General features: G+C 42.0%; 1 protein-coding gene across 1 annotated transcript in view; it reads left to right on the plus strand.

The window, feature by feature from the left end:
* The window catches only part of SUSD3 (sushi domain containing 3), a 40937-nt gene extending 21867 nt beyond the window's left edge, over positions 1-19070 (plus strand). Inside the window, exons 2-5 of the mRNA XM_075713521.1 lie at positions 2973-3161; positions 4655-4802; positions 7770-7934; positions 18317-19070. Of these exons, the coding sequence (XP_075569636.1) occupies positions 2973-3161; positions 4655-4802; positions 7770-7934; positions 18317-18536 (722 nt within the window). The 3' untranslated portion in view covers positions 18537-19070. The remainder of the gene's footprint in view (positions 1-2972; positions 3162-4654; positions 4803-7769; positions 7935-18316) is intronic.
* The last annotated feature ends 7644 nt before the right edge of the window (positions 19071-26714 follow it).

Consider the following 26714-nt stretch of genomic DNA (forward strand, 5'->3'; position numbering starts at 1 on the left):
ACCAGCCTCAGCTGAAACCAAAAATATAAATATATTATATTTAAAAAAAAAAAATCTTGATTGTAGTAGATTTAGTCAGACAAACACACCTGAAGAGTATTCAAAGGATAAATCTATATGGAACATCTGCTTATATAAATATGAGGATGGAAGCTTACCTAAACAATGATTTTCTGGAGATGGAAGGGTAAAATCAGCCTAGCAGAACAGTGAATGCAGCAAGTAACCACAAAAACATTACAGATAGTTAATAGTACAGGATGCCTGAGCTTACAGGAGATATTTTACAAATGAGTTATTAGAAGACCATTGCTGATTAAAATTAGGCCAAATTTTATCCAAAGATACTAAATCCAAACTTGGATAAAATTCACAAAGTCATACCGGCAAAAATCCATCTATGCATTTCAATAAAAACATTTGTAAAAAGCAAAATACAGTGACACATTTACTGTTTTGACTTTGGTGGGAAGAAATTGTCTTGAAAAGCTCTTAGAAGAAGAAGAAAAAATGGTATTTCTACTCTGGCCAAATGCAGGTGCATGAAACGCAGTTGATGAACTTTCAGCTCAGCAACTGTGTAAAGCCAGGTATAGAAGCATTCAAAAGTTTAGCTCTCATTAGCTGTCATTAAGATGAGCCTCTGAGGTTCCTGCCCCATTTACATTCATATGGGAATGATCCTCTGGGGATGACACAATGCTGTTACAGCCCTGACCAAAGGGAGGAAATATCCACGGCTTCATGGGACATTGGCTGTTAGAAATCTTTGTAGTGCTCAAGTGAAGAAAAATATTTTAAAATCCACGGCTGAGGAAGAATGCTGATAAGGTTGCTGACATTCAGAGGTTTTAATCACTCAGCATATACCATCATGGGCAAGGACAGTGCAGGAAAGGGTCAAGAGCACATGAACCAGCTACAGCTGCACGTATTACTCAGGACATTCAATGCTGGATTAAATGAAATATGTCTTGAAAGAAAGGATCTAGTGCCAAATGATCTTTTCTTTGGAGAGCAGAGGCTGAATAACAAGTCCAGGTAAACTGGCAAGTCTGCTGAAAGCATGTAATGAGGGCTGCTATGGTGGCTAAGCAGATGTACTTAGAATCAAATTTGGCTCTGAATTACTCTCTGCATCTTGTGCAGCTGGAAGTGTCATTGATGTGAACTCTAAGTATGTGATTTGGTATCTAAAAATAGCCTTGAAAATGTAAAATGGAAAAAGGTAGATATTTTGCAGCTTAGGACAATGGTTTTTCATGTAAGTCTCTGAGAGATTAAGGTAAAAAGAAAAGCCCAAACTCGTAATGCTCATCTGAAGTGAGGAGGAAGGTTGTCCAATGCACACATCTCGTGTTCGAGTAACGGGATGTTGGAGGGAAGGACAAGAGATGAAGGGAAATGATGCTCTAGAAAATATTTGCCCTCATTGAGGCAAACTGCTGCCATAGTAAGAGACTGAAAGAAGTGGCAAAACAAACAGAAATAATCTGCATGGAATAAAACCAGGCATGTTTTTAAAAGCTAGTCCTCAGTACATATTTACTTAGTAGATTAGACCAGTGATTGTCACTGCAGTTTTTGTTTGGTCTTTTGCTGAGATTTCTTTGGGTTTCTTTTCCAGGGGTCTGGGGTTTTTAAGAGCATAAATTGAAGATATGTAGTAAGCATGTCTGTTGCGGTTTGATTGCAGAAGCTTAATGTTAATTAATGACCGGGGGGAGTTTTAGTATTAAAAATAAAAGAGATTTGCTATCAACGTGTGATTTTGTCAAGATGTTCTCAAGGAGGCTATTAAAACTCTACATTTCTTTTTGCTTGTAAGTGTGGGAAGCATTTTTTCCCCCTTTTATTTTTTTTGTGTGTCACCATAGTGCTTGCAACTCTAGTCTTGCAACTGTGCCCCGGTTGCCTCTGAGCATGCTGAAGTCATTTGGAAATCCAGCGAAAGATAGGGAACTTGGGGTGTGGTGCAGAAGCAGTGCTGGTATTTAGTAAATTTTTTTAAAAAAGATTACGTATAACAGTTTCCAGATTCTGTCAGTGCACATGTACAAAACCAGAAAATGTATTTATTGTTGTTACCTTTGAAGTCATCTGGATATTATATGTTGTCTTAATGATTGATCATTAAAATTTGTGTTTAAAATGAGTGTGAAACAGGGCATGTTGTGACAGTAAAACCCAATCTATAAAGTTAGTGGCTGATGTCAGGTGGCTAAGAGGAGAACAGCTCCATGACTCAAAGAACAGCTGTATGAATGACAAAGAAATAGAGAAAACCTGAATGAACAAAAATGTACTAAACATGAATGATATACTATTAAGCAGAGCTTGTCACTTGAAAATGGAGATAAGTTGAATGTAGTTGTGCTGTATGTGTATGCCTCTCTCTGCCCTCTCCCTGTACAGTGGGTTTTGAACCTGCTGGCTCATTTCAGACAAGACTAACAGGTGCAGTGCTCTTGAAAGATAGGAAGTTTCCGTAGGATCATGAAAAGATGCTACCAAGTAGACTGAAATGCTGAAATGTGTGATCAATCCATTAGATCTTGGAAAGTTTGCACGGGGGAAGATATGCTATGAATATTCCCGGCATGGAAGATACCAGCCTGAGTACATAATTAAAGACACAGAGTCCAACAACAGAGGAATCCATAGGAGACCATGCCACTCACAGAATGACTTTTTTTTAAAAATGTTTAATATGTACCAGTAAATAATGTTGAAACACGAGTAAAACCTCCCTTTGCACCATGGGTCAGGGCAGTGGAACTGTTGAATGGCACCAAAGGGGGTTTGGCCTTGGGCTGGTACTTGGCAGGGCAGTCAGCATCGCCCACTCTGAGGTCTGTTATTTGTTTGACTATTAACTTGGACTGATTTACAATCCGATTGCAATAAAACTTAAGTGGACCTTTGCTTTTGGCTCTGGTGCTGCATTGTCTCATTTTGTTTTTGTTCTGCAGGGCAGTGCAGCCGCATCTTCCCTCCCCAGCTTGGCACACTACAAATCATTCACGGCAACGGCACGGCCGTGGGGACGGTGATAACATTCCAGTGCTCTGCCGAGCACCAGCTGGAGGGACCAGGCATCATCACCTGCATTTGGAAAGGAAACGGTACCCAATGGACAGCTGGAGTGCCCTCCTGCAAGCGTAAGATTCTTTCCAAACCATTCCCAGTCCCTTTGGGCTGCATTGTGTTTATTTTGCTCTGCCTATCTCCTACAACGTTTGGATTAATTCTAGACATCTCTGCAAGGAAAAACACAAATTCAATTTCCTTCAAAGTTGCCCCCACTGGCTGTAATTGCACTCCATGTGTGTTCTGACATCATTCATTATAATGACACAGAAAAGACGGTTGGATTTATGCCTGATCTCACATCACCAACTCCGGTAGTGTTGCACCCGGAATAACTGTGGCTCTGTAGCTACAAGCTGTACCCTTCTTTAGAAAATGTATAGATATGACCAACTAATGTGCAAGCATATCTGCAGACCCTCTAATCTCCTGGCATTCTTTTCTGAAGATATTTTGGCTGTGAAAGAAACACAGCAATATCTTTTGAACAATTTTAGATTGCTGCCTGTGGGCAGCTGCATGAGAAAGTTACCATATTGACAAATAGCATTTAAATAGCAACAACATCAACTACCTTTCACACTGTGTTCCTTCTTATTTATTATAAGGTTGTTAGTAATTTAATTAGAAGTAGGCCCAAGCAAAACATGGTACCTCTGAGCTTTGAGAATCTGTCTGTGTCTCAGACCTTGTATAATTTTAAATCACTGGTAGATGGATAGGCATTTATCACGCTTTCAAAATCTCAGCTATTCTTATCTCTCATTTGAGAGATTCCATTAAAGAAAACCAAGAGAAATCATTCCCTCCAGAAGCTGCAGAAATACAAAGCTTTGTGTGGAGCTCAGCTGAACCATTTCTGATGCTGGTCATTGTGATGTTGGAAGAACTAGATGAGTTCTGAAGCAAGACATGCTTAGTGCTCCAGATGAGTTGGCAGAGATCTGCATTAGCTGTGCCACACCACATTCCACTCCTCCTTTTGTCTGGAAAGCTCACTTCCAACATCAGGTCACTGTGAACACTCAGTGCTGCAGATACTGTCCCTTCTATCCTGCATCCTTCCCCAAACAGAGGAAGACCTGTTGTCCCCTGCCTGCCAAATAGGATGTAATTATATGGAACTCTCCATGATCTAAAGGGCTTCTTTAAACCCATTTACCCCTGTCAGTATTTGGTTTCGCAGCTCCAGTCCTTGTTAACAATTGCTTATAAGAGCCTGCTAGCTCATCTGCATTTGATATGGTGACAAAGTTGTACTTTTTAGCTACTGCAGTGCTAACGGCATTGTGCTTAATTAGTTGCAGTGGTGAAATACTTGTGAACAATTCATTAGTATCTTATAAAAAGGAGATTTTTAAATAGCCTAATTTGAGGCTTGCGTAGTTCTAAGCTGAAGCCACGATACTCTGGTATCTTGACACATACTAACGCAAAAGTCCTCAGTGAGCTATTATTACCAGAAGTGTGAAGCAGGTAGGCTTCAGCATGGTTTAATGAAACTGTGAAAGATAAATTCATGGGCTGACCTTAGAAACATGCTTCTGTGTTTGCTTTGCTGCAGCCATATCAAAATATGAGACTTTTGGATTTAAGGTCGCAGTGATTGCCTCCATCGTGAGCTGTGCTGTCATTCTCCTGATGTCCATGGCTTTTTTAACTTGTTGTCTTATCAAGTGTGTGAAGAAAAGTGAAAGGAAGAGGACTCAAAGGTATGTCAAGAAAAGATTTTTAAAACCGGCATAAGACTGTACATCATATGGACCCCATTGCTGTGATAGCAGAGAGCTTCAAAGGGCTTGATGCTCACAACACCGCAATGATGTTAATTACTTAAAATCCTTAATTTGTAGGTTAGGCTTTAGGCATAGAAAGACTTGGAATTCAAGACTAGTTAGGCACCTAATGTCTGTTAATATCAGATGACCTCAGTGGGCCTGGGCAGATCTGGATTTACCCAGGATTATGCAGAAGCTGAACACACAAGTCTTATTTGCTGGCCCAGTCTTTCCCTCCTTGAATTATTTAAGATTAGCTGTGTTTTCCCTTCTTTTCTCTCTCTTTCATTTTGTCCGTTGCTCTCCTTGAACACTGCTTGGAAAATTAATCTACCCATGTTAAAAACATCAAAGCCCTCACTGTCTGCAAAGCATACCTAAACCTGTCACAACGCTATGCTGGAAGGACATAGGATTTTGTCTTCTGGCTTGAAGCGCAAGACAGCAGGCAGGATTATAAACAGGCATGGGAAGAAGTAAAATTTACCAATCCAGTCCATTATAAAAACTCAGTGTGAAGAGTGGCTGTGTGACCACATCTGGCTGTACGCTAAAGCTGAGCCACTGTTGTTCATGAGAACATCCATCCAAAGTCACCTGCTGCAGGCTTTCCATGGGCACCTCTTCATTTCCCTCCCACTTTTCTGCTCGTTGTTTTGTAACTCAGTGGGGTGGCTGCACTCTGTGCTGCTGATGCCTGCTGTGCAGACAGTAAGCTGCACTTCTGGTTGATTTTAAGCTTTTTCTTGCTTCAGAGAAGTGTTTGGAGTGAGGTGGGGTAGTGGTGGAGTAGAGGGAGACTGGGAAGGACATGAGTGAAGGTCTCTCTGCTCCGAGCTGTGTTTTATCTAGAGCTGCGTAGGAACCAGCCAAGGGAGGAAATTTGGAAATCTGATTGTAACAAAAATACAGATTTTCTGTTTCCCTTGAAAGGATTTTATGAGGCAAAAAAGAAAGTCTTTGGAGGCATTCATAATATTAGGTTCTCACTGATAGCATGAAATAATTTTTGAAATTAAAGGGTTGATTGGCATTTTTGGAATTGCTGCTTTTCTTTTTGATAAGACTATGCATATCGAAGTCCTTGTTTTTCATTTATTTTAAATGGAGTTTTGTCCAAATTAGCTGTTCACATGACTTTGATGGCTTGATGTTTTTCTCTTATGAAAGAAAAGTCCTTCACACCAGACGTTTTGACCTGGTTCTGTCTTCAGGACATAAAATGATTCCCTTTGTTGGGAGCGTCTCAGTTCCCTGCTGCCCTCTGTCCTCCCTCCACTGCCTCTTGAAGGAACTGCTCCAACCTGGCCCATCCACGACTGAGCCCTGCTCCTGGGTAGGGAAACTGGGGGCACTGTAGACATTGTGTGGCTTGGCCCTGCTGTCAGAAAGTGACTGAGATGATGGAGAAGCTGTCCATGTCATGTGAGAAAGAGTAACGCATCCCTGTATGAAACTTGCTCGACCCACAGCCCGTGCTTCAGAGTGCCAGGTGTGGTGGTAACACTGCCGCAGCTGGCAGCATCCAAGGGCGTAAGTGCGTGAGGATCTCTTTTGTGAGGTCAGTTGATGTGGTTGGAAAATGTGGATCGACTTTTGGATGCACATACCATTAACCTGAAGAGAAGCTGCAGGCTTGATAACTTCATACAAAATGAAAATACTTGGTAGGGGATTAGTTAAATAAGTGTCTCTTAAACCATCTCTGAAAGAAAAGGTAATCTGTATCTGTGGGGTAGGGAGGATGTCCTCATCTTGTGTTTAGCTTTGAAGTCTACCTGTCTAGTTTATTTGGCTCTTTTAGTTGGTCTACTAGAAGAGATCACCTTTGCCTAACAACCTGTCTTGCAAGGTATCTGATGATCTTTGAAGTGCCATCTTGTGTTTTATCCTTGCATTTGGAGAGAAAAAGGACAAAGGCTGCTGAAAATCCTCATATAATTTAGCCTCCTCGCAGATCTTGTCCCACTGCGTGAGTGTAGCTGCCATTTTCTTTGGCAGAAGCAGGATTGCATCCTGAGAGGACAGAAATTACATCAAAATCAGCATCACCAGCCCTCACAATTTAATCTTGTCCCATCAGTTAGTGTGAATGTCTGTGACTATATGAATCTTAGACTTCTTTTAAAAACAAGAAAAGAAATTGTGGGGTTTTTTTTTTTCTCCCAAAGTTGTGGAGAGCAGCATGAAAAGTGCCTTGAGCATTTCCAAAAGGAAATCCTTGAAGGCAACCGAATAAGCCCTGCTCTTAACAAAGGCAACATTACCTATCTCCTCCATTTTTATGTCAATTCATCTTTTCAACCTGCCTGGTGATTTTTGAACCCTTAAGAAAGGTAGTGCTGCAAAAATTCACAGAAAATACTTTTTTATCTGAAATAATTTATTCTATAACATGGGGATGGTCTGTAGTTTTTTCACATACAACAGGATCTGTGGTGACATGTGTCACTGATGAAGGTCCATGAGAACACTGACACAACATCACAGCTTAAGTGACTTTCCTTATTACCTGTAGTCTCAAAATCCACTGAACCAAATTGACATAATTATTGGGGTTTTGTTCCTTTGAACTATCCACAGGTGCTCATAAGAAAATTGCTCTTTTAAAAAGTTTGTTTGTTTACTTGTTTTTTGAGGAGTGCTGGATAATACTTAACGCTATTTTACAGAATAATATTTATGCTATTTAAGAGCCCCCCACCTTAAGGTATTTAAGCAGGTATTTAAGTCTCTGGAAATTTGGCTTACACTTGAAGTTCAGCATGTGTTTAAGTGCTCTCTTCAAGTGAACCTGGATTTAGATTTAAATGCTAGTGAGTCAGAGCTGTGGTCAGATAAAAGCTCAGATATACAGCTGTTTATCACAGTAATGTATTTTACCCCTTGCTTTATTCACAGAGATATGCAGCTGTGGTACCAGCTCAGAACTGAAGAACTAGAGCACATGCAAGCTGCTTACTTTTGTTTTAAGGGAAGAAACAACAACAACAATAAGAAACTCAGGAATAAATCCGTATTTGATGATGTGACTAACACAGCATATGATACCCAAGGCTTCTACAGGTAAGGCTATTAAAATATAGTGGGTTTGAATGAGTTTGTTGAACAAATTTTAGAAAGAGGATTTCTTGAAAATGCATTTTAAAGGGATGCCCCTGAAGAGGATGTGATGCCAGTGGATTGTCAGGGCTTGTCCTTGAACTTGCCTGTCTTGTTCGGAATTAATGTTTGCCAAAAGGTGACACAGCACAGAAGCTGAGCATGACCTCCCTCCTTACCGTTTTTTTATCTATCCCCAGTAGTGCTTGGTTAAGTCTGGTCTGCAGGGGAGGTTGCACCAGATTAACTGGAGAGAGGTTTTTAATTGGCTTTGTTAAACTGATGCTAAACTGCAGCAGGAAAGTCACTACTCTCTATTGGTTAGTGTTATCAAGGTGCCAGCTTGCCTAAGAGCCTTAGGAGAGGAGCCAGACAGGGGCATCTGGGGCTGTGGTGCAGCTCAAGGTGAGCATTGAGTATTACCATTTATGCCACAGTGACTGCGAAAGGTCTCTTGAGAAATACTGTTTTGTTATCACGGTGTGCAGGGCAAACACAATGGGATCCTCATCCTCAAGGCAGCTTGAAAGCCCACAGTGTGAGAACCCTGACCCTGGGGTAGTCCAAAGAAATGTCAACACTGAAATAAAGTTCATCACATACTGTCGATGCGTGGGTGGTGGGCATAGGTATTTTTTGTGTCAGTTCAAAATCATCTCTGAAAGTGTCCAGCTGTGTTATGCTGGCTGTATTATTGCCAACAGAAGAAAAACAGAAAAGTGAATACGTGTTAAATTCTAATCCCTGTTTTGCTATTACCATTCATATAAACACACGTCAATTGTGTCTTTTGTATCCTTTGGTTTCTGCTTTGTCGTCGTGTATGGTAATATATAGCACAATCCTTGTTTGCTTTTCATTCACTGCTCACTTGTACAGTTTTATGTACAGCAGTATCTGTGATTTGTAGTTGTTACCTGCAGAAAACAATTTTATGCAGATTATAAACCTACTTCCATGTCACAGTGAAGCTGGAAATTATATTCAAATGGAGCACTTGCACAAAAGTCTGATGGCTACTTAATCAGTTCCTAGCTTTGGGTGATTTCAGAAAGATGTATAAAGCTAATTAAATACTGATTATAACCTAAACAGTTTTTAGAAGACCAAAGATACAACTTTTAATTTTCGTCAACTTCAATCCACTATGATGTTAATGTTTTGTGTAAGTGTAACCTGCTTTTAAAATAATATGGATAAACTTATAAAGGGCTGTAAACAAGTTAGTGCTCTGCTGGAGCCTCAAGCTCCTTCTGGGTTCTTATCTGCACCACTCCACAGAGCAGAAGCTGCTGTATTATGTTTACCAAATTCTGTACACTTTTTCTTAACTGAAAGTAGCAGGGATTATACAATTCTCCTGGATAAGCAGCTTCTCTGGGGCCAGAAATCAACAAGTTTATTGAAAATTGGAGAATGTATAAACTTCAGTGGGGAATTGCAGAGGGCAGGAGGAAGAAAGCCTGTGAGCTCTTTTTTTTCCTACATAGAACAATACACATGCTGTGTTAAATACTGGTGCACATACCCACCTCCTAATGCATGAGGTCCTCTATTAATCAAGGCCTACTTTATTTCCAGCATACAGAGGTGATGTGACCTTGGCTAATCACTAGCCAGAGCAAAAATGAGCTAGGAGAGCAGGTGTATTAGTCTGTGCACCCCCAAGCCAAAAGTCTATCTGTTTCTCATGTGGCGAACATGCACAGCTTCTAATCAGAGACAGAAAAGGCACTGAAGCTGTTACAGACCCTGAATAAAACTGTCTTGGAATTGCTCTAGGAACAGGTGTGACCCTTTATCACTTTGTACCTTGTTCCCTTTCTGCACTCAAATAAGATCTATTTAATCAAGGTTAGTAAAAGATGCTAATTTCTACTGGTTAATTCTGTTAAATAGATATGTGCACAGGATGAGATGTGGGAATTCTGCTAATGTATTTCATGCCAACTCTTGAAGACAACGAATAATCTGTTAGCTTTCTGTTTCGCTTGCAAGACTCATTTTTTTGTGTAGCAAATTAGGCTAAGTTTCATCATCCTGTGCACATTCAGCTTACTGGGAATGGCAGCACAGTGTAGGCAAATCCCTGGGGAGGTGCAAACAGGTAGCTGGCTTATGCTGGGAAGACCGTTGTGAAAACCTGGGTTATTTCTGTGGTACCTCTCTCCATTTAATGTGAGGTGGACATGTTGGCAGCCTATACTTGGAGGAAATCTCTAATTGTGTGGGTGTTGCTGTAGTGGTGGAGCTGTTATAGTGTTGGTTGTCCGAGGAAATAAATAAAGGTGGTTAGAAAAAAGCTGCAAAACTGAGGGCAAGCAAGCCTGAAAGAAAGCTTCTGTATATTGCTGTATGCCTGTGAACCAAAGCATGCGTCCATGGTCATGAACAAGCCAAAAGATAATTTAACCAAGGCTCATCAAGGAAAGTTCAGACTTGATATTAGGAAGCATTTCTTTACCAAGATGGTGACCAAACCCTGGAAGAGGCTTCCTGGAGAGGTGGTTGATGCCTGAAGCCTCTCAGTGTTCAAGAGGCATTTGGACAATGCCCTTAATAATTTGCTTTAATTTTTGGTCAGCCCTGAATTGGTCAGGCAGTTGGACTAGATGATCATTGTCGGTCCCTTCGAACTGAAATTATTCTATCCTATCCTATCCTATCCTATCCTATCCTATCCTATCCTATCCTATCCTATCCTATCATATTCTTGTGTTAACGTTTCAGACATTTGGAGGAATTTTTGCAGTGCATCGCTAGACCTCTGAGCAAATCAGAAATCCTACTTTGTTTTTCTAATAAGGAACTCTCCTAAGAAGCATGGGAGGCTGATCGTTTTCTCCCTGCCTTTTTCAGGGCTGCAGTACATGTCGTTCTCTGTGATACAGCCATGGGAAGTGGCTTTGCAACCCACTTAGAAGGGGAAGGCTGAGAAACGAGTGGTGCCCTTCTCTGAGAAAGGAGTGGGTGGAAGCTTGGCAATTTATGTCGTTTTTACGATAGCATTTCCTTTTCTTAAAGAATGTTCTGCTGCTTCTTCATGTAACATATGAAGTATCTGGAAGGGTGAGAACTCCTCCACCCTTGAAGAAGACCCTCTTGAGTATATCTTAGCCTATTTTTGACTAGAAAACGATGTAGTTCATGCTGCTTTTCAGACTTAATTAAAATAGATTTAGAGATTAACTAGAGATTAACATTTTGATTCACCACTTGAAGGATCAAAAATGCTGTAAGAACAAATAAAACAAAAAGCCGACTCTTTCAGACAGGTAAGATATTAGTTATGGTTTACAGAGTAATTTAGGATTAAAAACCCTATCATCTATTAAAGCAGTACCTTAGTATGCCAATGAGATAATGTTGGCTGTAATGAGGTGACATAATGTAGATGCAGAATGCTGATGTACAGAAGTTATAAATAATGTAGAAGCCCAGCTGTTGGACAGTAGAGGATCCAGTGTGCTGTTCTGGACCTGTCTGCCACAAAATGAGATCTTTTTCCCCTCACGTTTGAAGCATGGAACAAATGTGATGAATATATAGTTTTGCAGGGAAATATTGAATTTTAGTGGCAACTACTCTAATTATAATGAGCCCCATTCTGGCTTCTTGGTTGCTTGAATAAATTGCTTTAAAATGCTGAGAAATATGTCTACAAATACGTGGATTGTTAACTACAGAGTGCAGTCACTGTTGATGCCGCCTCTTTCATTTGGATGTAAGGAATCATAATGAGGATAAAAGTACCAGTTTTTAGCAGAAAATCTTATAGGCAGGAGCTGCAAGCATTTACAGCATATTTGCTCTTTTATAATATTTGAAGAGCTAACTAATATTGAGCAGGGAAAGCCAAGTTACAAGGCATGGGGCTGCTGGGAAGGACATGTTTTACCTGGCGTTGCTTCTCAGAAGTTTAGAGCATAGAGCAGAGATAGCAGGTTGCTGTGTGATGCAGAGGTTTGAGACAGATTAGCTGAAGAAAAGGGTCTGTCATCTATGGGAGGGAGACTGGCTGCAGCTCTGGGCCATGTAGTTAGAGGAGAACAATGTGCACGAACCTCCAAAACAGCCCCCGGGAAGATTGCTAGGCAGAGGCAGGGCTTGTTGACATGGGGATATATTGGGAATAACTCTCACAGCCTGACTGCAGTATGTAATAGGAGAAAAGCCTAAAATAGGTAAATTATATTCTGCTCTCTTTAACATTTTAAGATTTTAAAGTCTTCCCAATTCTGCATGAGAATGACACCAGGACTGTTGGCACTGTTCATCCAAAGTGAGAGAACTTCCTCAAAGCAGCAGAGGGCACCACACCTGCTTGGGGTTAAACAGGCACTGTGGGTCTTACTGGGGAGAGTCCTGGGCATCAGGGACATTTGGTATTGCAGAGGAACTAGCACTTGAAACACCATGCTGGGTTTAAGAGGTTTTTTGAAATGGGCATGTTCCTGAGCATGGTGTGTTACTTTTGAGTCAGTTATTTTCTGATGAAGAATAATACCTGACCCTGCAGTAATCCTTCTCTGGAATAATTGCTTGGGCAACCACCACCTGAGATGAACAGACCTCTTCCATCCCCAGCCATGTGGGAGAGCTTGGACTTAGTCAGCTGCCTGAGCAGGCAGGTTGTCCTCTTCCCTATGACAGGCACAGGGTAAAATATCAGTAAAGAGAAGCTTAATGACAGCTGTCCTTCCTCTGTGCCAGCTACTGGTAATGTTTGAGAGATAGAGGTGAATGTCAGTAAGAGATGATATTAAAGAAACTGGTGTCAAAAAGAAGAGTGGATTCACCCTAATGCAGGCACAGGGCTATGCTCACCTGCTGCCATGGGTCAGCTGTAGCTGTTCCCCAGGTCAATGGTTGGTACAGGTGGGTTGAGGCAAGTTTGGCCTTGGGATCCCCTGCCTGGACTAAGGCAGAGAAACTCCAGTGGCTTGCTCATGACTCCCAAACTGAAATAGCAGCCTCCTCCTTTCCATTAAGTAGTCCTAGCCATGCCTCTAGGAGAAATCATAAAAATATGCGCTAGAGCATAACCATTGTGAGAGCAAACAGCATACCCTTTTTGTCGTGCAAAGACATTAAAGAACTAAGCACTCCACTGTTTGAGCCATAGCATATTTATACATCAGCATGCGCAGAAAGATAGCTATCCCAGGAGAAATACAGACAGCTAGTAATAAGAAAAAAGCTGAGAGAGCTTGTTTCAGTTTGCATCAACTTCCTAATTATGGTAAGAAGTAGCCACACCTAAGGAAGCCTCTATTTTCTTTGCTTTTTCAGCATAACAGTCCTGTAACCTGTCCTGAAATAGATACTCCCTTGATTCAGGATGTGCTGTTATTTTGCAAGGGAGAATTGATGGTCCAGTATTTTCCACACTCAGGGAGAACTGAATTTAGCTGTTGACTAACTCCTTTTCATCCTGTGTCAGCTAAGACAACAACCAGAAAGAAACTAGTCCAGCTCAAAAATACATCTAAAGAACAGCAAAGAAATTGGGTGATTTTTTTTCCCCTGGTGTGCAAGCATTTGGAATAAGTTGTGCATTCCAAATTGGGACTGTTTTGAGGTGAATTATTTTACACAGCTCTAGGCAAAGTTATAAAACATTCTCTATGAAGTAGCTGATCTGACTGCAGGAGTGAGTCAAATGGAAAAGCCTGTGTCTCAGTAGGTTTAAAATCCTCCTTTCAGATATCCACTACAGGTGGAGCATATTACCAAGAAGAAAAAATCTCTTCTGCAGAGAAACAGGCTAGTATATTCTCCCATGGAAGATACTTTTAGTACCTGAAGTTTTTGTACTGGAGCCCTTTCTGACTACAAGATACATTACCAGTGTACCTGGCAAAAAGCAAATAAGGATGATCCAACAACAAAGACATCCAAGTGAAAAGGTTTTGCAAAAAACCAAAGCCAGCATGCTCTTAGGAGAGGCAACTCGGCATTTTCAGTCAGTCCAGGAAGTCATATGCAAGGTTGGTGAAATTAGCTCATAGCTTTGGCCACCACAGTAAAGTGAAATGTGTTTTCTTTTTCTCTTTGATTTAGTGGCTATAATTGTTGAAGTTTTCCGCTACCTTGTATAAGGGGTTGCAAGGAAGGTGCAAATCAGAAACTTCTGTTGCTCTAAAAAATGTTCATGTCTGCCCAGGCTTGCTGAGGAGCATGGCTGTAAGCCAAAGGACCTTCTAGAAGTATGGACAAGATGGGATGGGACACTTGGCCACATTCCTACCTTGCCCTCTGCCCCCTTGAGGGCACTTTCCCAGCCGCTTTCCCCCTCTAAACACCTAAGTAGAAGAGATTAAAAGCTGAAGGATCTGATGCCCTTCTACTAGCAGGGTAGTGTGGTGTACATTTACCACAGTGAAAAGGGACAACACTTGAAGAAATACCCATGTTGAGAGACAAGATGCTGCAAAGCTCAATGGGAAACGTAAGTAGAACAAGAAAAACCCACCAGGACACCTAGAATGACTGCCAGGACATGCATCAGTGGGAGAATTAAGTGGGCAAAACATTTTCTGCAACAGTGACTTAGTGTAAGACTGTTAGAGGTCCTGGAGAAACTGATTTATCTGGGTGCTTTTGAAGGTCAGCAGTCTCACCAGAGAGCTGGATCCTTCACTGCCTCCAAAAGATCCATGCATTTTTTTTTATGATTGGCCTTGCTGTCAGAAATTGCTCTTGTTTTTCTGAAAGCTCGGGCATGGAGAGCGGCTCCTGCTGCCCAAGGCTGTGGTATATGTGCAGGATCATTTGCACAGTGTACTTGAGTGTCTGTGCAAGTGTGAATGTGCCCCCTTGCCCCGCTCAGCTACAAGGCTTGAATTGCAGAGAGCCACCAGTGGGCTGCTCCCACAGCTGCAGGAAGAGATGTAGGACCAATCATCACTGTGGTGTTTAATACTTCACTACATAAAGCATCCGGTGAAATGGCTGCAAGAGACCTGTTTGATACAATTGTACATAATTAATACAGATCCCTACACATACAATATTTGATTGTGTGGCACTTAGGACTGGAGGGGAGGAGACCCAGCACAGGAGAGGGGCAGATTTCCTTTTCAAGCTTTTATATAGCTTGTCCCCCCTGTGAGTTGTCCCACCTTGAGCTTTTCTTGGAAGCTTTTTTATTCCTGTGATTTGTTATTACTGTGCTCTGTGTTCCCCACTGCCACCTTTCAGAGACTAAAATCTTCCAGTACCTTTTGACACGCATATTTCAAAGAAAGATCAGGCAGGGGAAGTGAGTTGTGGTTTCATCTTGGGGCCCTGTCTCAAAGGGTAGGACAGCTGGCTGCTAAATTATACTGATTTCTGAATTTCAGTCTTAATTGTCATTGCAATGAGCGGGGGGGTGGGGGTGGGGTGTATGCCCAGCAACATGTGCTTTCAGTAAAGCTGCTATTATTGTTTTCATAATGCTTCCATGATTACCCCAGGGTCTTGTACAAAGTCATCAGACATACAGCAACAAAAAAATCCCCTCCCATCCTCCAGTACAAAAATCTCTTTTCAAAGCCCATGCGAGCAGTGGGCAGCATTGTGGCAGCCCCACTGCTCTGAATTTTCACACTCCTCAGATGTCCCGTTAACAGCGTTTTCCCCTCCAGCTAGGAACAGCTTTCAATTCACAAAAAGCAAAATTCTTGTGAATCCTCCAAAACCTATTGACAAATGCTATGGTGGCTATTCTTCTCCCCAGATGGGAGCTGAAACTTTAGCTGCCACATAAAGTCTGTCCTTGTAAAATGTATCTAGCTAGGCTGTTCAGCACTTCGCATACTTGGGTGGGTTTGCATTTCCAGATAAGAGTACAGGGAGGTCTTCTGATCCTCTTACTGTGATGTTCTGAAGTAGCCCAGATGGAAACTGGAGTTAAGGAAAGTTGAAGCACTTGAAAAAAAGTAACACATATTCTGGATAAAGTGCAGAGCTCCCAAGGATGAAAGTGCAAACTGAAGGCTGTGTCTGACTGATAGCCACGTGCACAGAGGAGAGCCCACTCTGTGCACATTTCTCTGTCCCTTGTCGACACTGCAACATTCTTAATAGCTCTTCTCAGCCTCTGCTTAGGTGGAACTCCACTGACTTCACTGTCCCTCTGACATCCACAGGGTTAGATGTACTATAGTGAATGGAGGGTGCCTACTGTCACCTCATACTAGACTTATTTCAGTCAATGGAAGTTTAATAGTTCCTGAAATGGGAAGAAGAGATTGCTTAGCTAGGAGTATAGTTGTCCTCCAAGTACAGTTTTAGCCAGTTTGGCTTTCTGAGTTGGTGGTGGACTGTGGATAATTGAGTTTCACAATGCAGAGCTTTACAGGAGAAAACATCAGAATAGGATGAATTCTGCCCAGGTAAACTATATTTATTGCAAAATAACAAGAATACCTAGATTTGAACTATAATCCTGGCAGGGTGATTTGCAAAGGCTGTGGCTACCCCATGCAAAACTTTAACCCAGTTCTTCTCCTTGTACACGCTCTTTTGATTTGATTTTTATTTTGTAACTATTGACTGCCAACTCAAGAAGGTAAAACTGAGTTCCTTGTGCTATTAAAAAAAAAAAAAAAAGCACAGTAGCAAGTATCTCAAAAGATTTTCTTTCAGCAGTAAGATCTGCAGCATTAGTCCATATAGCTTCTGTTCCCTGATGGCAAGCCATAGGGGTAATGAGATAGGTGTTCTGGTGTCAAACACAATGATACTTGAGGACTTCTTGACACACCAAGATTAAAGTGCACCATTGAAACAGTACAAGTCAATACAAAGTGGGTAAAGTTACCAGGCTGTTTTTTGATAGATGAGTTTGTTGTTGTCCAAATTACAGGCGAGTAAATTCTGCTCACCTGACCACCTCCTTGATGAGTATATTCTGACTACACTGATACAGTGCCTTCTCCCATCAAAAGCAGAGGTGGTTTAAGATGCCTTTACACTATCTGACTGTAGCCCATGTGCCAAATAGTTTTGTAATGCAGCTTTCCAGTGAAGAGCAAGATTTGTTCTCCTTTACAAGAAAGACGTGTCTGCAGTATACATACTCTGTATCAGCACAGCAAGACCTCAGTTATTTGGTTTTATTTTCTGTTATTCCCCTGTGGTTCCTAATATGTATGCACGTTTCGTGTATGAACATATCTGCTGGCTTTCTGCAACTGGTAATTGCAGAATGTACCTTCTGTTTCCTGATCAGCATTTCATGTATGAAAGGGTAAGACCACATTGTCCTGGGTGTGGGTGTGCAGGTTGCTGCCTTCAGTGGCCAACATCGACAGCTTCAGAGGAAGCTAGAGAAGCCACATGAGCTAGCTTACCTGCAGTGAATATGGGGCAACTGACCTCAGCATCTGCCCTGTATGCAAACAGCTGCCGTGGAATAACTGATGTTTTACAAAAGCCCACACACTCAGACTACAGTAATTTGACACAAACCCAAGAGGGCTGTGTCTTGCCTTCTTCGGGTTCACAGAGCTGTGTGCTTAAAGCCAGCTGCATCCATCATGCCCCTTGCAGCAGAGTTCAAGAACAAGCTGATCCCATCCCCCCATTTTCCTGAACCAGTTGTGTGTAGTTCACTGAGCATCTTTTCAGCAACTCTGCCATCTCTGTCTGCCACTGCTACTGCTCTGCCCACACCACCCACTGTTTGGTTATTTGCCGTCTGGGTCAGTAGCCTGTGCTGGCTTACCCCACAGCTGGGCAAGCCCTCCTTTCCCAGTGTGGAAAGGTGGGGTGTGGGATGGATCCGTGACTGCCAGTGCTGCATACACACGCAGCTGGCAAATACAGAGTTCCAGCCTGCAGTCCCTTCTGGGAGGGCCAGGTGGTAGCCAGGTCTGGTGGTCAAGGGCTAGCACAAGTCACAATACGACAGCACTGCATAGGCATCGCTGGCAGTTTTGCAAATAACACTGAGCACAACTGGCTCTTGTGCTCCCAACAGTGCTCCGATAGCCAAGCAGGGATTTGCCTTCTGTACCAGTCTCAGCATTCAAATGTTCTTAGTACTATTTTCTAGATAGTGTAGCATTAAATTGAAGCTGGGGACTCATTTGATGGAACACAAAGAAATAACATCTGCTCCAACTCCAAATAAAACCAACCTTACAAGTCTTTTCAAGGTCTGCATCAGCTTTTAGAGAGACACAATTATTTGCCCCACTGCTGCTAACTGGTTTTAATGCTAGGAGAAGCAAGTCCATATGTTACAGCACAGGTTGTTTGCAAAATGCCTGATGTGCAAATAAAATGGATTGGAAAGTTCTGTATCCTCACCAGAGCAAATGAAACAGAAATAACTTTTTCCTTCATGCTTACAGGTTCCAGGAGGAGTGGACTCAGGACATCATAGCTCCTGGGTGTTACAAAGACAATGACCATCTTCCTAAGTTAACCAAGAGCAGTAGTGCACCTGTGAAACAAGCTGTACCAGGACACAACACTGCGGTACAGATAGTGGATTCAATACATGTTGTTGAAGTCTATGGACATAAGGATAATTATAGTTGTAACAAACCGAGCTGTCAGATACCTGGATAGCTGATGTCTGAAATATTTGCTCCTCTGGACCAAAATGAAATTTGGATAGAAATATGTGCCTTAAAGACAACATAGAAAGTTAATTATTCATATGAATTTGAAAGTTTTCTATATTCCAAGATGGTTATTTAACAGAAATGCTTCAAGGCCTGATATAAATAAAAATAAAAATAAAAAAATGAGTGTTGAGGCTGGGCAGTCCGTAGCCATTCTCTATGGTGTGCTATGTGTTGTGACTATGGCAAAAGCATAATATCATTCTTCTGTACCTCTAGAGAGAAATGGTAGCCAATTTGTATATTTGCCTCATACAAAATCACTGATGATAATTACACATTAGTAAGATTGCAACCTTCTTTTAACCAGTGTTTTTGTAAGCATTTCTGAATGAAAAATCCCCCATAGTTTTACACAGTAGTATGATAGAACTACAATAAAATTTCATTTTTAATTAAAAGGCCCCATTGTTTTATATCACGAAGGCCTTTTTGTTTAATTCATCTGCTCTGCATTTAGACACCATGTGAAACTGGGTGCAGTAGAGACACATCTCCAGATCCACCAGCCTGTCAGAGAGGGGAGAGTGTATGGAGGGATGTGCTGCCTTACTATGGCAAATTTTGCCCCATGAGGGAGCATGCTATCGACCACCTATAGCTGGTGTACATGTCAGAGTGCAAGAGAGCAGCTGGTGTGCGGGCTTGCAGGTGGGGAAACCTTCCTGGAGCAGTGTGGCTCAGATAGTCATTGCAGCATCCCTGTGAGAGCACTCTAAATGAAGGGACAATGTAGTTTTTGGAAACCTGCCTTCTTTTCCTATTATTAATCTGTCCACTGTGTCAGGAAACAAGGTATTTTTTTCTTGTTTTGTCCATTTTGAATAGTTAAGTAACTGATATGGCTCTTATTATGCTGTTTATATGCACACACATGTATATCTTACAGTTACAGTATAGTTACTTTTGTTCAAGTTGAAGCCTTATTTATTCCCCTGTCATCAGCTGTCTAATGGGTATTGTCACATTCCTGTCATGACGGAAATACGATCTGGCTAGCTCATGTGGCTCCTTTAGCTTCCTCTGAAGCCCCAGTAATTGTTTTATTGTATGTCCTGCTTGTTATGAATCAGGTATCCTCTTAAGACCTTCAGTTGTGAAGTTTCAAATTATTGTAGCTTGCTGGCAGGCCTAGAAATGCCCTGTTCCATCCTGGCCATACTTGGCAGAGTTTAAAAACACATACTAGAACTTCAGCTATACGGAAGTAGTAGCAAAGGAGCTTTGGGTTTTTTTCCTAATAAGCTCAGTTCTTCTATGTATTACAACAGTCTGCACCCCTGCAATGTACTTCTTAATATGTGCCACAAAAAGGATAATGGATATACTTCTCAGCACAAGTCCCAGTTAAGTTCTCAATTCATTAAATTAATACTAGCCAATGTTTATCAGGACATATTTGTGTTGTGAACCATTTTGTCTGCAGTTTTTTGGTACCCTACCAGACCCAGACAGCTTCTGTACCCAGATGTACTCTTGCATCCCATGTGCAGCATTAGCTTCTGGCTGCATGCGGGGCTGGCACTGGCTCTGTTGCCTGTCCCATCGGCTGCAGGCACCACCAGCTTGCTGCAGCCGTGCCAGGCAGCTCACAGGGTCACTGGTGATGTTTGGAAGGACGCAAAAGGCTCAGAAAGTTTTTGAGAAGCTGCGTTATAAAGTCTCGGGGCAAGGCAGTCCCTAAGAGGGGCCAGCTGGAGGCCCTAGCAGGGTGCCCTCAAGTGGAAAATCAGATGCAAGGATGTGAAATCTCTGCACAAAGCTCTGCGCTCCAGCCGTCACAGCAGCAGCAGCTTGTTCTCACTGCTGGCATGAGGCTTTCTGGCAGGACAGCTGGGAATGGCTGTGCTCCATCTGCCAGAGGAAAGCACTCCTGGGTCCTGTTTGAGAACAAAGGCTTGAATAGCATCAGTGGTGAAAGTCTGCAGGTGGATGAAAATGAAAACAAAATGTGTGAAAGGAGCATAGAGAGGAACAAAGGCTGGGAAAACCACCCAAACATCTGAGATACTCCTATACAAATAGCTGGTACATTAGAATTAAATGCAAAAAGAAGTTAAAGACTTTCCACATCATAAAAGGCACAACTTAATAAGAATTACAAGTGCTTGTGGGACAAATGATACGACTAGGATCTTGGCACGGTAAATAATAACTTGTTCCAGGTAGGACAGGTGAGAAGAAAGGTCTATATATTCTCTGCAGTTCAGCATGAGGTGAAATACTCATTAATTAATGTCTGTAGTTGGAGAATGAAGGGCAAAGGAGCATGGAGCATGAGCTGCTGGGCATTCAGCCCTGATTCTGCAGTTAGGAGGAGGAGCTGGCAGAAGTTTACCTGGGGAAATAACAGAACCATCTTTAATATTGGGTGGCTTTATTTGTCTAATTCTCTGATGGAACAGTGTACAGCTGCCAGGAGTTTGAACATATGTCTTGGTGACTGCTTTATTCCAAAGGTGGTGGGAAATGGGGTGGCAGTTGCTTCTGACTAGAGCAAGGAAAAACTTCTTAAAAGTCAAAAGTGACATGTGGGTGAATGTGAAAATAAGTGACATCACATTTTTAAGAAAAAGAGGAAGAGCAGCAGAATAAGGAAAATGGACTTCAAAAAGGCAAATTTCGACATACTGAAATAACAAGTACAAAGGATCTATGCAGAAAAAATCTGATAGATGGAGTGTAGGAGAGCTGGCAGTCACTAGCAGAGACTGTTTAAAGGCATGCCAGACAAACCAACGCAGAGGACAGCAAAAATCTGATACAGCTCCCTCAGGAACTCTGAGGACATGAAAATCAGAACGGAAAAACTCAAAACATGGAAATGTGGCAAATGACTGAGGAGCAGCACAAAAAGAGGTGAGTGGAGCTGTTCAGAAAGGTAAGAGGGAACGTGAGTTACAGTAGGCAAGGGAAATGAAAGAAGAGAAAAATGCAGTGGAAGAAACACAGAGTAAAACTGCAAGTAAGGTATTTCTTGGGAAAAGCAAAAATGGACCCAGAGATGACAACCACTTAACGTCTACTTTGTATCAGGCATCACTGAAGAGTTCACTGGTTAATGCAATGAATTTTAATATGGGACTAGGACTGCAGCCTAGAATAAAGCAAGAAAAAGATCATAAATATTAAGATAAATTTGATTCCTTGATGAAATTCATCCTAAAGCACTAGGGAATTAGGTAAGCAATACTTGAACCATCATTGATACAGCTTCAGGAAACTGTGAAGGGACAAGGAAGGTCTTAGAAGATGGGAAAGGGCAAATCTAACTTTAATAAGGGGAGAGTAGAGAACCTCCAGTACCAGAATGAAGGTGCTTCTCTGATCCCCATAAAGAGTGTAGGACAAATTATTAAACAATCAATTTGCAAAGAAGGCACATCTCAACCTAGGATTAAACAGAGCTGTAGGCACGGGAGGGAACTGTCCTGTTCTACTAGTAATGTTGTGCCTGATTTTTTAAAAGCAGATGCAGTACACGTGTGAAGGGTGGCCCAGTTATGCTTGATCCTGGCTCTTTGCAGCTCGTGAATTTCCTTCCTCTTCTACATCTCCGTGATAACGTTGATGGATTTAATGATTTAGCTACCTGGCATTTTAATTTTATCATGTGACTTTAAAATGCTGTAATATGATTGCAAGTCACTGAATGAAATAAATTCACTTGTTGGGATGTGTGGGTCAACACACTGAGTGAGAAGGGAGCCGAGTTACGCTGTTCTACAGATGAGACCAATCTGAGTAATGTCTGATGGGGAAAGTAAAACCTTGAGATGACAAGGACATTGATAGCCATGAGAAGCAACAGCAAAGCTAGGTAAATTTACTGTCTCTGTGCCAGAGCATTGGATTACTATTATTTATTTAGGTGTCCAACACAAGAGGCGCAAAGTTACAACAAGATAAGGAAACAACACCCATACTGTTTTTTATAAGATTTGTGGCTCTGTTCCCTCTGGGACTGTTCTTTGTTTATGATGGCTGCACCCCCTGGAGTTAGCTTTATTGCTCATGTAAACATTATTTATTGTCAGAAGGAAAATAAGTGCTGTGCAGGAAGAGATGAAAGCAGATAGGAATCTAAAATAGTCATCTAAAAACTCATATTTATTAAGTTAACCCTTAAATGTCTGCCAACCAGTGATTTCAAATGGATTCAGGCTCCTATTTCTGCTACAGAAGACTTGCATTTCCTTGTGTATTTTATGGAACTGATGGCTTGCACTTAAAGAACAAGTTAAAATGCTACAAACTACATAAACAAGCACAAGACAGCCCCTTCCCTGCATGGATGCTTATAATTTAATTGATGTATGTTACAGTATGACAGGATAATTCTTTACAGGTTAAAAAATTGTCAACAGCATTTATCAGAGAAACCGGTTATTTGCATTCCCTCACCCTGTATTTTAAAACTGTTTTCCTAGAGCAAGCAACTCTGCTGAGCCTGTTGCACTGGTCAGTTGTCAAGCTTTGACTGCTTGCAGAAAACCGAAAAACAGTTTTTAAGATATTATGCTAAATACTAAACAGGGAATGGTTTATAAGCCAGCTGACATACTATTTGTTATAGGAGGGTATCTGATCCTTAATTCCTTTTAAATGAAAATTCATTCTTTGAAACAAATGAAAGAATTCATTTGCCATGCTGGAAACATCGAGTGCCTGGGCCTGGGAAGTGCTGAGTGCTCTACATGGGAACCCAGTGAACACCATACCTGCAGCAGTTAAGTCCTTACAGAAATATCTCCTGTGGGGAACACCTACTTTTATTTGTGGGATATCACAGAGTATAGTGTTGCCAGATCCTGTGATTTTTGTCACAAGTCTCGTGATATTTCTTATTTTCTTAAGCCACAAATGGTAGAGTTGGATGAATATGTGAAAATCACAGCTTCTATTTAAAAATAAATAAGGGTCTCACACTTGTATTTGAAGGCAGAAGTTTCAGTCCTGAAGTGTCAAATAACAGAAAAAACACACAAGTCTCTTAAGTTTCTTTGATAGTAATGACATGACCTGGGAGAGGCCTGACTCATGATTCACTAACTGTTGTATGCCCTTGACACATCTTCTATGGTTAAAAGAAAGGGAAAGACTACATTTTGATCTGGATGGAGCAATGAAGCTTGGGATGGACACCAGAGTATCTATGGTAGAGTTAGCGCTGCTTTCATGGAGCTTTCCACATGGATTTATGGACGTGCAGGACTTCTGGACACCTGCTCCTTGGGTATTATCCTGGAAGTCTCTAAATACGTTGTCTTCCTCAGGATGCTCTGCTGCTGTCAGTCTAACTTTTGGTTATGGGCTAGTATTGTTCAGTTTCCATGAGAAGTTCAGGACCCAGAAAAGACGCAGCACTGTGAAACTGATGGAATGTTGACAACCTGCAGGAGGTGGCCGATACCACCGGACTGAAAAGGCACGGCACAGCACAGGAAACCAGGAGCCCTCTGGTTATACCAGACACCAGCTGTAAGAACAGGATACAAATGACTGATGGTTTGGGGTGGAGAGGAAGCAGAGATCTCTAACAATTCTGCTTCCAAAACATCCCAGTCATCAGTGATGTCTTGGAAGCACAGCAACTAAATTAATCTGCTATAATTTATTGTCAGATATAAATGGCTTTTGCAAATATTTTTTTTTTAAGAATGTTATGCAGCACAACTTTTTAATAACTTTAATTAAATAGTAGATGTAATTGAATCTTCTGCTTGAAAGGACCAAGAAAAGAATTTGGCAATATGCCAGCTGGTAGCTTTCAGGATGGCTTACAGTTGCATCTTTTCATAACACTGATAGCTCAGCAAGAAGCCATTAAACTGTGTTACATATTTTATTTTGTTTAGGGATTTCTTAAGTCTTCTGTGGAAGTTTCAAGGAAGAGCCACATAAATGCTACCTGATGACATTTGATACAGTTTACAAGTTATATGCGGAATTTACGCTCAGTCCAACCACCAACTCACCACCACCATGCCCACTAAACCATGTTCCAAAGTGCCATGTCTACACGTTTTTTGAACACTTCCAGGGATGGGGACTCCACCACCTCTCTGGGCAGCCTGGTCCAATGCTTCACTACCGTTTCTGTGAAGAATTTTTTCCTAATAGTCCATGACTTTGGGTTCCATCTGTCATCACAGTCTTTCAAAGCAGGAGAGATGGTGTGTGGTGTTGGATTGTTGCATGCTGAAGCCAGTTCTGGTTCCAGCTCTGCTGCACCTTCCTCCTCAGGGGAAGACTCCTCACATTTTTCTGCTGCTCCAGTGTGGGGTCCCACCCATGGGAGACAGTCCTCCACGAACTTCTCCAACGTGGGTCCTTCCCACGGGCTCCAGCTCTTCATGAACTGCTCCAGTGTGGGTCCCTTCCATGGGGTGCAGTCCTTCAGGAACAGACTGCTCCAGCGTGGGTCCCCTACGGGGTCACAAGTCCTGCCAGCAAACCTGCCCCAGTGTGGGTTCCTTTCTCTCCACGGGTCCACAGGTCCTGCCAGGAGCCTGTGCCAGCACGGGCTTCCCGTGGGGTTACAGCCTCCTTTGGGCACATCCACCTGCTCTGCTGTTAACCTCCATGGGCTGCATGCCTCACCATGGTCTTCACCATGGGCTGCAGGGGAATCTCTGCTCCGGTGCCTGGAGCACCTCCTCTCCCTCCTTCTTCACTGACCTTGGTGTCTGCAGAGTTGTTCCTCTCACATATTCTCACTCCTCACTCCAGCTGCAGTTTGTGTCCTGGTAGTTTTTCTTCCCCTTCTTAAATACGTTATCACAGAGGCACTACCACTGTCACTGATTGGCTCAGCCTTGGCCAGCAGTGGGTCCGTCTTGGAGCCAGCTGGCACTGACTCTATCAGACATAGGGGAAGGTTCCAGCAGCTTCTCACAGAAGCCACCCCTGTAGCCCCCCCTGCTACCGAAACCTTGCCACGCAAACCCAAGACAAGAAGTCAGACCACAGGCAAGAACCAGATAACAACCTCCAACAGGGGTAAAGCGAGGTTCCTCTATGACATTTTAATAAACTCTTCTGTGGGGTGGAGCAGTACCTTTCAGATTTAGGGTGGTATTTTGAGTTACACCTTATAACACATGACTATGTAAACTCTGATCAAATCCCATCCCCCTAAAAGTGATACAGGGAACCTCATTTGTTTCTTCCTTCAGTAACATGAGGAGGTGATCTTTCCTACTTATTTTTTAAGGACTGTTACAAAGAGAGAGCTGATTGACAGAGCCAGCGTTGAAAGGCTCTTGTATAATTATTCTACAATCAATAGCCATTTCTATTGTCACTGTACCCAGAACATACCAGCTGGTGGGAACGCTGTATAGTCCCTAGCACCCTGCATGCCGAGATGTTTCAAAAGGCAGTCTCCATTGCTGGTAGCTGATGCTAATGCAATGACGGAAACACGAAACTCCTGTGGCACGGCAGTGAGAGTTCATCTGGTGCAAAGCAGAGCAGTAGCAGCCTTGTTCCCTGGATTCCTGATGCTATACTTAAGCATGTGTGTGTTCAGACTGCTCATGTGTTTCAAGGTCAAGGTTATATGGAAATGCTCAGAGTAGTGTTTCCCACAGGAGTTATGTTGCATCTATGAGCTGGAGTCTGCAGTGGCTTCTAATGCATGCCCAGATGCTGGCCTTTAATTCATAAAGCCTGTGGGTTGCATGCTGGCTGCACACCATCGTTTCCATCCTTCCTGGCCTGTGGTGGTCAGGTGAGGCACTGAGCTGGCAGTGTGATGACTTCCATGTGAGGACACTGTAGATGAAGTGGCTTTGTTCTCTCCCTGGAGCTCTGCTGAATCTCAGTTTGCCAAATCTGCCAGTTGTTTATTTATACAACTATTTTAAGGGGAGGATGCTCAAACGGCTTTATTTGCTTTCTATCTTCAAGTAATTTCAATGTTTTGGGGTTTTCTGGAAAAAAATATAATTAGTTGAGTATTTTTTCTCATGTGTATAATTTGATTTGTACTTTACAAGAGATCAGATATTGAGCTACATGCAGTTTTGAACATGCACGTGAAGCTGGCTGTTCGTTATCTCACGTAAAATGAAAGAGCCAATACAGTAAGTTCTGTAATATTTATTGAGATATGATC

Source organism: Pelecanus crispus, chromosome 7, assembly GCF_030463565.1.
Source record: "Pelecanus crispus isolate bPelCri1 chromosome 7, bPelCri1.pri, whole genome shotgun sequence".
Lineage (NCBI taxonomy): Eukaryota > Metazoa > Chordata > Aves > Pelecaniformes > Pelecanidae > Pelecanus > Pelecanus crispus.